The sequence below is a fragment of the Chiloscyllium plagiosum genome, unplaced genomic scaffold, assembly GCF_037043375.1.
Source record: "Chiloscyllium plagiosum isolate Xiang-an unplaced genomic scaffold, Cpla_swu_hap1 HiC_scaffold_27, whole genome shotgun sequence".
In the NCBI taxonomy this organism is placed as follows: Eukaryota; Metazoa; Chordata; class Chondrichthyes; order Orectolobiformes; family Hemiscylliidae; genus Chiloscyllium; species Chiloscyllium plagiosum.
The window spans coordinates 73,052,651-73,067,674 of record NW_028270165.1 but is presented as its reverse complement, the minus strand read 5'-3'; the positions used below and the strand labels follow the sequence as shown (position 1 = coordinate 73,067,674).

Sequence of the window (15,024 nt, the reverse complement as noted above, 5' to 3'; positions counted from 1 at the left end):
CCTCTCTCTCTCTCTCCGCCTCTCTCTCTCCCCGCCTCTCTCTCTCCCGCCTCTCTCTCTCCCCGCCTCTCTCTCTCTCCCCGCCTCCCTCTCTCTCCCCCGCCTCCCTCTCTCTCCCCGCCTCTCTCTCTCTCTCCCCGCCTCCCTCTCTCTCCCCGCCTCTCTCTCTCTCTCCCCACCTCTCTCTCTCTCCCCGCCTCCCTCTCTCTCTCTCTCTCTCTTCCCCCGCCTCTCTCTCTTCCCCCGCCTCTCTCTCTCTCCCCGCCTCTCTCTCTCTCTCCCCACCTCTCTCTCTCTCCCCGCCTCTCTCTCTCTCTCCCCACCTCTCTCTCTCTCCCCGCCTCCCTCTCTCTCTCTCTCTCTCTTCCCCCGCCTCTCTCTCTTCCCCCGCCTCTCTCTCTCTCCCCGCCTCTCTCTCTCTCCCCCTGCCCCTCTCTGGGGTCGCAGTCCCGCTGAAGAGTATCTCGGTGGAGACCGAGGTGAGGGGCTTTGTGGCTGACGTTTCTGCGCGCCTGGAATACGAGAATGAGGAGAAGGAGCCGGTGGAGGCAGTCTTCGTGTTCCCCATGGACAGTGACGCTGCCGTTTACAATTTCCAGGCCACGGTGGACGCACCGTCGACGTGGAACTGACCCGTTTCCTTTCTGCCCCCCCCCACCCCCACCCACGGTGGACAGGCCAAGGATGAATACGATGATGCCATCTCATCTGGGCACCAGGCCTTCCTACTGGAGGAGGACAGCAGCAGCAGCGACATCTTCAGCTGCGCCGTGGGCAACCTGCCCCCTGGGCAGCGCGCCAGTGTCTCCCTCTCGTTTGTCCAGGAGCTGGCGATCGAGGCTGACGGGGCGGTGCGCTTTGTCCTGCCCTCCGTTCTCAATCCCCGGTACACACCGAGAGGTGAGGCTCTGCTCCCGGAGCTACACTGGGTGAGGCAGAGCCGCTCAGTGAAACACTCTGCCAGCGCAGGAAAGAAGGGGTTAGGTACAGGGTAAAGCTCCCTCTACACTGCCCCCCCCCCCCCCACAACCATCCCAGGAACAGGGACAGCACGGGGTTAGATACAGAGTAAAGCTCCCTCTACACTGTCCCCCCCATCCCAGGGACAGGGACAACACGGGGTTAGATACAGAGTAAAGCTCCCTCTACACTGTCCCCCCCATCCCAGGGACAGGGACAGCACGGGGTTAGATACAGAGTAAAGCTCCCTCTACACTGTCCCCCCCCCCCGTCCCAGGGACAGGGACAGCACGGGGTTAGATACAGAGTAAAGCTCCCACTACACTGTCCCCCCATCCCAGGGACAGGGACAGCACGGGGTTAGATACAGAGTAAAGCTCCCTCTACACTGTCCCCACCATCCCAGGAACAGGGACAGCATGGGGTTAGATACAGAGTAAAGCTCCCTCTACACTGTCCCCCCCATCCCAGGGACAGGGACAGCACGGGGTTAGATACAGAGTAAAGCTCCCTCTACACTGTCCCCCCATCCCAGGGACAGGGACAGCACGGGGTTGGATACAGAGTAAAGCTCCCTCTACACTGTCCCCCCCCATCCCAGGGACAGGGACAGCACGGGGTTAGATACAGAGTAAAGCTCCCTCTACACTGTCCCCCCCATCTAACCCTCCTTTAATACTCTTACAAAGGGTAGAGGAGACACCATTTGGTCTTTTTAAGTGAGTTGCGCCGGAACAGCAGGAGATTCTTTGACCAATCCATCAGAATGGGCGTGTGTCCTTTGGCACGGGGGGGGGTGGCCTGTTGGACAGTCTCAGACAGAGGCCATTGGCCTCTTGTCCAAAGGGGCAAGGAGGATTGGCACCCTGAGGCGAGTGACACAGCAGCAGCAGCAGCAGCGCTGAGTTGAGGAGGTGAGGGGTTGAGAGCTGGGCGTGGAGTTTTGATGACCGCGGTGTCGTTTGATCGAGGGCAGCTCCGGGATCGGGCCCGAGCACGCTGAGGTGGTGACCTGTGATCGAACTGTGATCCCCTCCCCAGGTGAGCAGGCGGCCAGCGTGACCCAGGAGCTTCCCCGGGTACAACGGGCACCCTACACCCTGGCTCTGAAGGCCCAGATCCAGAGCACACATGGGGTCTCCCGCGTCCAATCCAACTGTGCGCTGAGCGCCCTGGAGTATCTGAGTGAGGACCAGACATCAGCCAAGGTGAGGTGGGGGAGGGGGAACGTGCAGGGGAGAGAGGGAGGCGGCAGGAAGTGCTCATAGAGCTGCAGTTACAGGCAGCTGCAGTGGAGGGAGTCACACGTGTTCATCGTTCACATCAAACACTCCTTCCCCATCTCTCACTGTCACCACTGTACACAAACCGAGGTCTGTCAGTCCCCTCTCTCTCTCACTGTCACCACTGTACACAAACCGATGTCTGTCAGTCCCCCCTCTCTCACTGTCACCACTGTACACAAACCGATGTCTCTCAGTCCCCTCTCTCTCTCACTGTCACCACTGTACACAAACCGATGTCTCTCAGTCTCCTCTCTCTCTCACTGTCACCACTGTACACAAACCGATGTCTCTCAGTCCCCTCTCTCTCTCACTGTCACCACTGTACACAAACCGATGTCTCTCAGTCCCCTCTCTCTCTCACTGTCACCACTGTACACAAACCGATGTCTCTCAGTCCCCTCTCTCTCTCACTGTCACCACTGTACACAAACCGATGTCTCTCAGTCCCCTCTCTCTCTCACTGTCACCACTGTACACAAACCGATGTCTCTCAGTCCCCTCTCTCTCTCACTGTCACCACTGTACACAAACCGATGTCTCTCAGTCCCCTCTCTCTCTCACTGTCACCACTGTACACAAACCGATGTCTCTCAGTCTCCTCTCTCTCTCACTGTCACCACTGTACACAAACCGATGTCTCTCAGTCCCCTCTCTCTCTCACTGTCACCACTGTACACAAACCGATGTCTCTCAGTCCCCTCTCTCTCTCACTGTCACCACTGTACACAAACCGATGTCTCTCAGGCTCCTCTCTCTCTCACTGTCACCACTGTACACAAACCGATGTCTCTCAGTCCCCTCTCTCTCTCACTGTCACCACTGTACACAAACCGATGTCTCTCAGTCCCCTCTCTCTCTCACTGTCACCACTGTACACAAACCGATGTCTCTCAGTCCCCTCTCTCTCTCACTGTCACCACTGTACACAAACCGATGTCTCTCAGTCCCCTCTCTCTCTCACTGTCACCACTGTACACAAACCGATGTCTCTCAGTCCCCTCTCTCTCTCACTGTCACCACTGTACACAAACCGATGTCTCTCAGTCCCCTCTCTCTCTCACTGTCACCACTGTACACAAACCGATGTCTCTCAGTCTCCTCTCTCTCTCACTGTCACCACTGTACACAAACCGATGTCTCTCAGTCCCCTCTCTCTCTCACTGTCACCACTGTACACAAACCGATGTCTCTCAGTCCCCTCTCTCTCTCACTGTCACCACTGTACACAAACCGATGTCTCTCAGTCTCCTCTCTCTCTCACTGTCACCACTGTACACAAACCGATGTCTCTCAGTCCCCTCTCTCTCTCACTGTCACCACTGTACACAAACCGATGTCTCTCAGTCCCCTCTCTCTCTCTCACTGTCACCACTGTACACAAACCGATGTCTCTCAGTCCCCTCTCTCTCTCACTGTCACCACTGTACACAAACCGATGTCTCTCAGTCCCCTCTCTCTCTCACTGTCACCACTGTACACAAACCGATGTCTCTCAGTCTCCTCTCTCTCTCACTGTCACCACTGTACACAAACCGATGTCTCTCAGTCCCCTCTCTCTCTCACTGTCACCACTGTACACAAACCGATGTCTCTCAGTCCCCTCTCTCTCTCACTGTCACCACTGTACACAAACCGATGTCTCTCAGTCTCCTCTCTCTCTCACTGTCACCACTGTACACAAACCGATGTCTCTCAGTCTCCTCTCTCTCTCACTGTCACCACTGTACACAAACCGATGTCTCTCAGTCCCCTCTCTCTCTCACTGTCACCACTGTACACAAACCGATGTCTCTCAGTCCCCTCTCTCTCTCACTGTCACCACTGTACACAAACCGATGTCTCTCAGTCCCCTCTCTCTCTCACTGTCACCACTGTACACAAACCGATGTCTCTCAGTCCCCTCTCTCTCTCACTGTCACCACTGTACACAAACCGATGTCTCTCAGTCCCCTCTCTCTCTCACTGTCACCACTGTACACAAACCGATGTCTCTCAGTCTCCTCTCTCTCTCACTGTCACCACTGTACACAAACCGATGTCTCTCAGTCCCCTCTCTCTCTCACTGTCACCACTGTACACAAACCGATGTCTCTCAGTCCCCTCTCTCTCTCACTGTCACCACTGTACACAAACCGATGTCTCTCAGTCTCCTCTCTCTCTCACTGTCACCACTGTACACAAACCGATGTCTCTCAGTCTCCTCTCTCTCTCACTGTCACCACTGTACACAAACCGATGTCTCTCAGTCCCCTCTCTCTCTCACTGTCACCACTGTACACAAACCGATGTCTCTCAGTCTCCTCTCTCTCTCACTGTCACCACTGTACACAAACCGATGTCTCTCAGTCCCCTCTCTCTTTCACTGTCACCACTGTACACAAACCGATGTCTCTCAGTCCCCTCTCTCTCTCACTGTCACCACTGTACACAAACCGATGTCTCTCAGTCCCCTCTCTCTCTCACTGTCACCACTGTACACAAACCGATGTCTCTCAGTCTCCTCTCTCTCTCACTGTCACCACTGTACACAAACCGATGTCTCTCAGTCCCCTCTCTCTCTCACTGTCACCACTGTACACAAACCGATGTCTCTCAGTCCCCTCTCTCTCTCACTGTCACCACTGTACACAAACCGATGTCTCTCAGTCCCCTCTCTCTCTCACTGTCACCACTGTACACAAACCGATGTCTCTCAGTCTCCTCTCTCTCTCACTGTCACCACTGTACACAAACCGATGTCTCTCAGTCCCCTCTCTCTCTCACTGTCACCACTGTACACAAACCGATGTCTCTCAGTCCCCTCTCTCTCTCACTGTCACCACTGTACACAAACCGATGTCTCTCAGTCCCCTCTCTCTCTCACTGTCACCACTGTACACAAACCGATGTCTCTCAGTCCCCTCTCTCTCTCACTGTCACCACTGTACACAAACCGATGTCTCTCAGTCCCCTCTCTCTCTCACTGTCACCACTGTACACAAACCGATGTCTCTCAGTCCCCTCTCTCTCTCACTGTCACCACTGTACACAAACCGATGTCTCTCAGTCTCCTCTCTCTCTCACTGTCACCACTGTACACAAACCGATGTCTCTCAGTCCCCTCTCTCTCTCACTGTCACCACTGTACACAAACCGATGTCTCTCAGTCCCCTCTCTCTCTCACTGTCACCACTGTACACAAACCGATGTCTCTCAGGCTCCTCTCTCTCTCACTGTCACCACTGTACACAAACCGATGTCTCTCAGTCCCCTTTCTCTCTCACTGTCACCACTGTACACAAACCGATGTCTCTCAGTCCCCTCTCTCTCTCACTGTCACCACTGTACACAAACCGATGTCTCTCAGTCCCCTCTCTCTCTCACTGTCACCACTGTACACAAACCGATGTCTCTCAGTCCCCTCTCTCTCTCACTGTCACCACTGTACACAAACCGATGTCTCTCAGTCCCCTCTCTCTCTCACTGTCACCACTGTACACAAACCGATGTCTCTCAGTCCCCTCTCTCTCTCACTGTCACCACTGTACACAAACCGATGTCTCTCAGTCCCCTCTCTCTCTCACTGTCACCACTGTACACAAACCGATGTCTCTCAGGCTCCTCTCTCTCTCACTGTCACCACTGTACACAAACCGATGTCTCTCAGTCCCCTCTCTCTCTCACTGTCACCACTGTACACAAACCGATGTCTCTCAGTCCCCTCTCTCTCTCACTGTCACCACTGTACACAAACCGATGTCTCTCAGTCCCCTCTCTCTCTCACTGTCACCACTGTACACAAACCGATGTCTCAGTCCCCTCTCTCTCTCACTGTCACCACTGTACACAAACCGATGTCTCTCAGTCCCCTCTCTCTCTCACTGTCACCACTGTACACAAACCGATGTCTGTCAGTCCCCTCTCTCTCTCAGGGAGATATCTGTACACTGACTGGTGTCTCTCAGTCCCCCCTCTCCCTCAGGGGGATATCTGTACACTGACTGGTGTCTCTCAGTCCCCCCTCTCTCTCTCAGGGAGATATCTGTACACAAACCGATGTCTGTCAGTCCCCTCTCTCCCTCAGGGAGATATCTGTACACAAACCGATGTCTGTCAGTCCCCCCTCTCCCTCAGGGAGATATCTGTACACAAACCGATGTCTGTCAGTCCCCCCTCTCCCTCAGGGAAATATCTGTACACAAACCGATGTCTGTCAGTCCCCCCTCTCCCTCAGGGAGATATCTGTACACAAACCGATGTCTGTCAGTCACCCCTCTCCCTCAGGGAGATATCTGTACACAAACCGATGTCTGTCAGTCCCCCCTCTCCCTCAGGGAGATATCTGTACACAAACCGATGTCTGTCAGTCCCCTCTCTCTCTCAGGGAGATATCTGTACACTGACTGGTGTCTCTCAGTCCCCTCTCTCTCAGGGAGATATCTGTACACTGACTGGTGTCTCTCAGTCCCCTCTCTCTCCCTCAGGGAGGTATCTGTACACTGACTGGTGTCTCTCAGTCCCCTCTCTCTCAGGGAGATATCTGTACACTGACTGGTGTCTCTCAGTCCCCTCTCTCTCTCTCAGGTAGATATCTGTACACTGACTGGTGTCTCTCAATCCCCTCTCTCTCCCTCAGGGAGATATCTGTACACTGACTGGTGTCTCTCAGTCCCCTCTCTCTCAGGGAGATATCTGTACACTGACTGGTGTCTCTCAGTCCCCTCTCTCTCTCAGGGAGATATCTGTACACTGACTGGTGTCTCTCAGTCCCCTCTCTCTCTCTCAGGGAGATATCTGTACACTGACTGGTGTCTCTCAGTCCTCTCTCTCTCAGGGAGATATCTGTACACTGACTGGTGTCTCTCAGTCCCCTCTCTCTCAGGGAGATATCTGTACACTGACTGGTGTCTCTCAGTCCCCTCTCTCTCTCAGGGAGATATCTGTACACTGACTGGTGTCTCTCAGTCCCCTCTCTCTCTCTCTCTCTCTCAGGGAGATATCTGTACACTGACTGGTGTCTCTCAGTCCTCTCTCTCTCAGGGAGATATCTGTACACTGACTGGTGTCTCTCAGTCCCCTCTCTCTCTCAGGGAGATATCTGTACACTGACTGGTGTCTCTCAGTCCCCCCTCTCTCTCTCAGGGAGATATCTGTACACTGACTGGTGTCTCTCAGTCCCCTCTCTCTCTCAGGGAGATATCTGTACACTGACTGGTGTCTCTCAGTCCCCCCCCTCTCTCTCAGGGAGATATCTGTACACTGACTGGTGTCTCTCAGTCCCCTCTCTCAGGGAGATATCTGTACACTGACTGGTGTCTCTCAGTCCCCTCTCTCTCTCTCAGGGAGATATCTGTACACTGACTGGTGTCTCTCAGTCCCCTCTCTCTCAGGGAGATATCTGTACACTGACTGGTGTCTCTCAGTTCCCTCTCTCTCTCTCTCTCTCAGGGGGATATCTGTACACTGACTGGTGTCTCTCAGTCCCCTCTCTCTCTCTCAGGGAGATATCTGTACACTGACTGGTGTCTCTCAGTCCCCTCTCTCTCTCTCAGGGAGATATCTGTACACAAACCGATGTCTGTCAGTCCCCCCTCTCTCTCTCAGGGAGATATCTGTACACAAACCGATGTCTGTCAGTCCCCTCTCTCCCTCAGGGAGATATCTGTACACTGACTGGTGTCTCTCAGTCCCCTCTCTCTCCCTCAGGGAGGTATCTGTACACTGACTGGTGTCTCTCAGTCCCCTCTCTCTCAGGGAGATATCTGTACACTGACTGGTGTCTCTCAGTCCCCTCTCTCTCTCTCAGGTAGATATCTGTACACTGACTGGTGTCTCTCAATCCCCTCTCTCTCCCTCAGGGAGATATCTGTACACTGACTGGTGTCTCTCAGTCCCCTCTCTCTCAGGGAGATATCTGTACACTGACTGGTGTCTCTCAGTCCCCTCTCTCTCTCAGGGAGATATCTGTACACTGACTGGTGTCTCTCAGTCCCCTCTCTCTCTCTCAGGGAGATATCTGTACACAAACCGATGTCTGTCAGTCCCCCCTCTCTCTCTCTCAGGGAGATATCTGTACACTGACTGGTGTCTCTCAGTCCCCTCTCCCTCAGGGAGGTATCTGTACACTGACTGGTGTCTCTCAGTCCCCTCTCTCTCAGGGAGATATCTGTACACTGACTGGTGTCTCTCAGTCCCCTCTCTCTCCCTCCGGGAGATATCTGTACACTGACTGGTGTCTCTCAGCCGCCTCTCTCTCAGGGAGATACCTGTACACTGACTGGTGTCTCTCAGTCCCCTCTCTCTCAGGGAGATATCTGTACACTGACTGGTGTCTCTCAGTCCCCCCTCTCTCCCTCAGGGAGATATCTGTACACTGACTGGTGTCTCTCAGTCCCCTCTCTCTCCCTCAGGGAGATATCTGTACACTGACTGGTGTCTCTCAGTCCCCCCTCTCTCCCTCAGAGATATATATACACTGACTGGTGTCTCTCAGTCCCCTCTCTCTCAGGGAGATATCTGTACACTGACTGGTGTCTCTCAGTCCCCTCTCTCTCCCTCAGGGAGATATCTGTACACTGACTGGTGTCTCTCAGTCCCCTCTCTCTCTCAGGGAGATATCTGTACACTGACTGGTGTCTCTCAGTCCCCTCTCTCTCTCTCAGGGAGATATCTGTACACTGACTGGTGTCTCTCAGTCCCCACTCTCTCTCAGGGAGATATCTGTACACTGACTGGTGTCTCTCAGTCCCCTCTCTCTCCCTCAGGGAGATATCTGTACACTGACTGGTGTCTCTCAGTCCCCCCTCTCTCTCAGGGAGATATCTGTACACTGACTGGTGTCTCTCAGTCCCCTCTCTCTCTCAGGGAGATATCTGTACACTGACTGGTGTCTCTCAGTCCCCTCTCTCTCTCTCAGGGAGATATCTGTACACTGACTGGTGTCTCTCAGTCCCCTCTCTCTCAGGGAGATATCTGTACACTGACTGGTGTCTCTCAATCCCCTCTCTCTCCCTCAGGGAGATATCTGTACACTGACTGTTGTCTCTCAGTCCCCTCTCTCTCAGGGAGATATCTGTACACTGACTGGTGTCTCTCAGTCCCCTCTCTCTCTCAGGGAGATACCTGTACACTGACTGGTGTCTCTCAGTCCCCTCTCTCTCAGGGAGATATCTGTACACTGACTGGTGTCTCTCAGTCCCCTCTCTCTCTCAGGGAGATATCTGTACACTGACTGGTGTCTCTCAGTCCCCTCTCTCTCTCAGGGAGATATCTGTACACTGACTGGTGTCTCTCAGCCGCCTCTCTCTCAGGGAGATATCTGTACACTGACTGGTGTCTCTCAGTCCCCCCTCTCTCAGGGAGATATCTGTACACTGACTGGTGTCTCTCAGTCCTCTCTCTCTCTCAGGGGGATATCTGTACACTGACTGGTGTCTCTCAGTCCCCTCTCTCTATCAGGGAGATACCTGTACACTGACTGGTGTCTCTCAGTCCCCTCTCCCTCAGGGAGATATCCGTACACGGACTGGTGTCTCTCAGTCCCCTCTCTCTCTCAGGGAGATATCTGTACACTGACTGGTGTCTCTCAGTCCCCTCTCTCTCTCTCAGGGAGATATCTGTACACTGACTGGTGTCTCTCAGCCGCCTCTCTCTCAGGGTGATATCTGTACATTGACTGGTGTCTCTCAGTCCCCTCTCTCTCTCAGGGAGATACCTGTACACTGACTGGTGTCTCTCAGTCCCCTCTCTCTCTCTCAGGGAGATATCTGTACACTGACTGGTGTCTCTCAGTCCTCTCTCTCTCTCAGGGAGATACCTGTACACTGACTGGTGTCTCTCAGTCCCCCCTCTCTCTCAGGGAGATATCTGTACACTGACTGGTGTCTCTCAGTCCCCTCTCTCTCCCTCAGGGAGATATCTGTACACTGACTGGTGTCTCTCAGTCCCCTCTCTCTCTCTCAGGGAGATATCTGTACACTGACTGGTGTCTCTCAGCCGCCTCTCTCTCAGGGTGATATCTGTACACTGACTGGTGTCTCTCAGTCCCCTCTCTCTCCCTCAGGGAGATATCTGTACACTGACTGTTGTCTCTCAGTCCCCTCTCTCTCAGGGAGATATCTGTACACTGACTGGTGTCTCTCAGTCCCCTCTCTCTCTCAGGGAGATATCTGTACACTGACTGGTGTCTCTCAGTCCCCTCTCTCTCAGGGAGATATCTGTACACTGACTGGTGTCTCTCAGTCCCCTCTCTCTCTCAGGGAGATATCTGTACACTGACTGGTGTCTCTCAGTCCCCTCTCTCTCTCAGGGAGATATCTGTACACTGACTGTTGTCTCTCAGTCCCCTCTCTCTCAGGGAGATATCTGTACACTGACTGGTGTCTCTCAGTCCCCTCTCTCTCTCAGGGAGATACCTGTACACTGACTGGTGTCTCTCAGTCCCCTCTCTCTCAGGGAGATATCTGTACACTGACTGGTGTCTCTCAGTCCCCTCTCTCTCTCAGGGAGATATCTGTACACTGACTGGTGTCTCTCAGTCCCCTCTCTCTCTCTCAGGGAGATATCTGTACACTGACTGGTGTCTCTCAGTCCCCACTCTCTCTCAGGGAGATATCTGTACACTGACTGGTGTCTCTCAGTCCCCTCTCTCTCCCTCAGGGAGATATCTGTACACTGACTGGTGTCTCTCAGTCCCCCCTCTCTCTCAGGGAGATATCTGTACACTGACTGGTGTCTCTCAGTCCCCTCTCTCTCTCAGGGAGATATCTGTACACTGACTGGTGTCTCTCAGTCCCCTCTCTCTCTCTCAGGGAGATATCTGTACACTGACTGGTGTCTCTCAGTCCCCTCTCTCTCAGGGAGATATCTGTACACTGACTGGTGTCTCTCAATCCCCTCTCTCTCCCTCAGGGAGATATCTGTACACTGACTGTTGTCTCTCAGTCCCCTCTCTCTCAGGGAGATATCTGTACACTGACTGGTGTCTCTCAGTCCCCTCTCTCTCTCAGGGAGATACCTGTACACTGACTGGTGTCTCTCAGTCCCCTCTCTCTCAGGGAGATATCTGTACACTGACTGGTGTCTCTCAGTCCCCTCTCTCTCTCAGGGAGATATCTGTACACTGACTGGTGTCTCTCAGTCCCCTCTCTCTCTCAGGGAGATATCTGTACACTGACTGGTGTCTCTCAGCCGCCTCTCTCTCAGGGAGATATCTGTACACTGACTGGTGTCTCTCAGTCCCCCCTCTCTCAGGGAGATATCTGTACACTGACTGGTGTCTCTCAGTCCTCTCTCTCTCTCAGGGGGATATCTGTACACTGACTGGTGTCTCTCAGTCCCCTCTCTCTCTCAGGGAGATACCTGTACACTGACTGGTGTCTCTCAGTCCCCTCTCCCTCAGGGAGATATCCGTACACGGACTGGTGTCTCTCAGTCCCCTCTCTCTCTCAGGGAGATATCTGTACACTGACTGGTGTCTCTCAGTCCCCTCTCTCTCTCTCAGGGAGATATCTGTACACTGACTGGTGTCTCTCAGCCGCCTCTCTCTCAGGGTGATATCTGTACATTGACTGGTGTCTCTCAGTCCCCTCTCTCTCTCAGGGAGATACCTGTACACTGACTGGTGTCTCTCAGTCCCCTCTCTCTCTCAGGGAGATATCTGTACACTGACTGGTGTCTCTCAGTCCTCTCTCTCTCTCAGGGAGATACCTGTACACTGACTGGTGTCTCTCAGTCCCCCCTCTCTCTCAGGGAGATATCTGTACACTGACTGGTGTCTCTCAGTCCCCTCTCTCTCCCTCAGGGAGATATCTGTACACTGACTGGTGTCTCTCAGTCCCCTCTCTCTCTCTCAGGGAGATATCTGTACACTGACTGGTGTCTCTCAGCCGCCTCTCTCTCAGGGTGATATCTGTACACTGACTGGTGTCTCTCAGTCCCCTCTCTCTCCCTCAGGGAGATATCTGTACACTGACTGTTGTCTCTCAGTCCCCTCTCTCTCAGGGAGATATCTGTACACTGACTGGTGTCTCTCAGTCCCCTCTTTCTCTCAGGGAGATATCTGTACACTGACTGGTGTCTCTCAGTCCCCTCTCTCTCTCTCAGGGAGATATCTGTACACTGACTGGTGTCTCTCAGTCCCCTCTCTCTCTCAGGGAGATATCTGTACACTGACTGGTGTCTCTCAGTCCCCTCTCTCTCTCAGGGAGATATCTGTACACTGACTGGTGTCTCTCAGTCCTCTCTCTCTCTCAGGGGGATATCTGTACACTGACTGGTGTCTCTCAGTCCTCTCTCTCTCTCAGGGGGATATCTGTACACTGACTGGTGTCTCTCAGTCCCCTGTCTCTCTCTCAGGGAGATATCTGTACACTGACTGGTGTCTCTCAGTCCCCCCTCTCTCTCTCAGGGAGATATCTGTACACTGACTGGTGTCTCTCAGTCCCCTCTCTCTCTCTCAGGGAGATATCTGTACACTGACTGGTGTCTCTCAGTCCCCTCTCTCTCTCAGGGAGATACCTGTACACTGACTGGTGTCTCTCAGTCCCCTCTCTCTCTCAGGGAGATATCTGTACACTGACTGGTGTCTCTCAGTCCCCTCTCTCTCTCAGGGAGATATCTGTACACTGACTGGTGTCTCTCAGTCCCCCCTCTCTCTCTCAGGGAGATATCTGTACACTGACTGGTGTCTCTCAGTCCCCTCTCTCAGGGAGATATCTGTACACTGACTGGTGTCTCTCAGTCCCCTCTCTCTCCCTCAGGGAGATATCTGTACACTGACTGGTGTCTCTCAGTCCCCTGTCTCTCTCTCAGGGAGATATCTGTACACTGACTGGTGTCTCTCAGTCCCCCCTCTCTCTCTCAGGGAGATATCTGTACACTGACTGGTGTCTCTCAGTCCCCTCTCTCTCTCTCAGGGAGATATCTGTACACTGACTGGTGTCTCTCAGTCCCCTCTCTCTCTCAGGGAGATATCTGTACACTGACTGGTGTCTCTCAGTCCCCTCTCTCTCTCTCAGGGAGATATCTGTACACTGACTGGTGTCTCTCTGCCGCCTCTCTCTCAGGGTGATATCTGTACACTGACTGGTGTCTCTCAGGCCCCTCTCTCTCTCTCAGGGAGATATCTGTACACTGACTGGTGTCTCTCAGTCCCCTCTCTCTCTCAGGGAGATATCTGTACACTGACTGGTGTCTCTCAGCCGCCTCTCTCTCAGGGTGATATCTGTACACTGACCGGTGTCTCTCAGCCGCCTCTCTCTCAGGGTGATATCTGTACACTGACTGGTGTCTCTCAGTCCCCTCTCTCTCAGGGAGATATCTGTACACTGACTGGTGTCTCTCAGCCGCCTCTCTCTCAGGGTGATATCTGTACACTGACTGGTGTCTCTCAGTCCCCTCTCTCTCTCTCAGGGAGATATCTGTACACTGACTGGTGTCTCTCAGTCCCCTCTCTCTCAGGGAGATATCTGTACACTGACTGGTGTCTCTCAGTCCCCTCTCTCTCAGGGAGATATCTGTACACTGACTGCTGTTTGCTGGTCTGTATCTGATTGATTTTTCTTGATCCTTTCAGATATCTCTGACAGACGAACATAGATTTGATAAGGATGTGGAGCTGCTGATATATTATAAGGATGTTCACACACCGAGTGCCCTGGTTGAGGCAGGGGTCGAGTCTGCAGGGCACGGTAAACTTGTCATAACCATGGATTGGCATGGTGGCTGTCATCAAGTGAGAGATGAGGTGGACAGTGAACGTGAGATCGGGTCGGACTTGGATTGTGCGCTGGGATGGAGGAAGAGTGTGGATCAAAGTGGGGGGGGGGGAGATTGGGGGACAGGACGGGGACGGGGAGAGTGGGGGGTCAGGGTGGGGGGAAGGGACGGGGAGTGTGGGGGTCAGGGTGGGGGGAGGGGACGGGGAGAGTGGGGGTCAGGGTGGGGGGAGGGGACGGGGAGTGTGGGGGTCAGGGTGGGGGGAAGGGACGGGGAGTGTGGGGGTCAGGGTGGGGGGACGGGATGGGGAGTGTGGGGGTCAGGGTGGGGGGAGGGGACGGGGAGAGTGGGGGGTCAGGGTGGGGGAATGGGACGGGGAGAGTGGGGGTCAGGGTGGGGGGATGGTACGGGGAGTGTGGGGGTCAGGGTGGGGGGAGGGGACGGGGAGTGTGGGGGTCAGGGTGGGGGGACGGGACGGGGAGTGTGGGGGTCAGGGTGGGGGGACGGGACGGGGAGTGTGGGGGTCAGGGTGGGGGGAGGGGACGGGGAGAGTGGGGGGTCAGGGTGGGGGAATGGGACGGGGAGAGTGGGGGTCAGGGTGGGGGAACGGGACGGGGAGAGTGGGGGTCAGGGTGGGGGAACGGGACGGGGAGAGTGGGGGGTCAGGGTGGGGGAATGGGACGGGGAGAGTGGGGGTCAGGGTGGGGGGACGGGACGGGGAGAGTGGGGGGTCAGGGTGGGGGGAACGGGACGGGGAGAGTGGGGGTCAGGGTGGGGGGACGGGACGGGGAGAGTGGGGGTCAGGGTGGGGCGGACGGGACGGGGAGAGTGGGGGGTCAGGGTGGGGGGAACAGGACGGGGAGAGTGGGGGTCAGGGTGGGGGGACGGGACGGGGAGAGTGGGGGGTCAGGGTGGGGGGACGGGACGGGGAGAGTGTGGGTCAGGGTGGGGGGACGGGACGGGGAGAGTGGGGGTCAGGGTGGGGCTGGGATTGTGGGACGGGGAGAGTGGGGGTCAGGGTGGGGCTGGGATTGGGGGACGGGGGGAGAGTGTGGGTCAGGGTGGGGCTGGGATTGGGGGA

At 55.0% G+C, this 15,024-nt stretch overlaps 1 protein-coding gene across 1 annotated transcript in view; it reads left to right on the top strand.

Moving 5' to 3' along the window:
• Window positions 1–377: 377 nt before the first annotated feature.
• LOC122546201 (von Willebrand factor A domain-containing protein 5A-like) overlaps window positions 378–15,024 on the top strand; it is a gene marked incomplete at its 5' end in the record, with an annotated part of 88,416 nt that continues 73,769 nt past the window's right edge. The window contains 3 exon segments of the mRNA XM_087975732.1: window positions 378–900; window positions 2,002–2,168; window positions 13,801–13,915. Of these exon segments, the coding sequence (XP_087831858.1) occupies window positions 378–900; window positions 2,002–2,168; window positions 13,801–13,915 (805 nt within the window).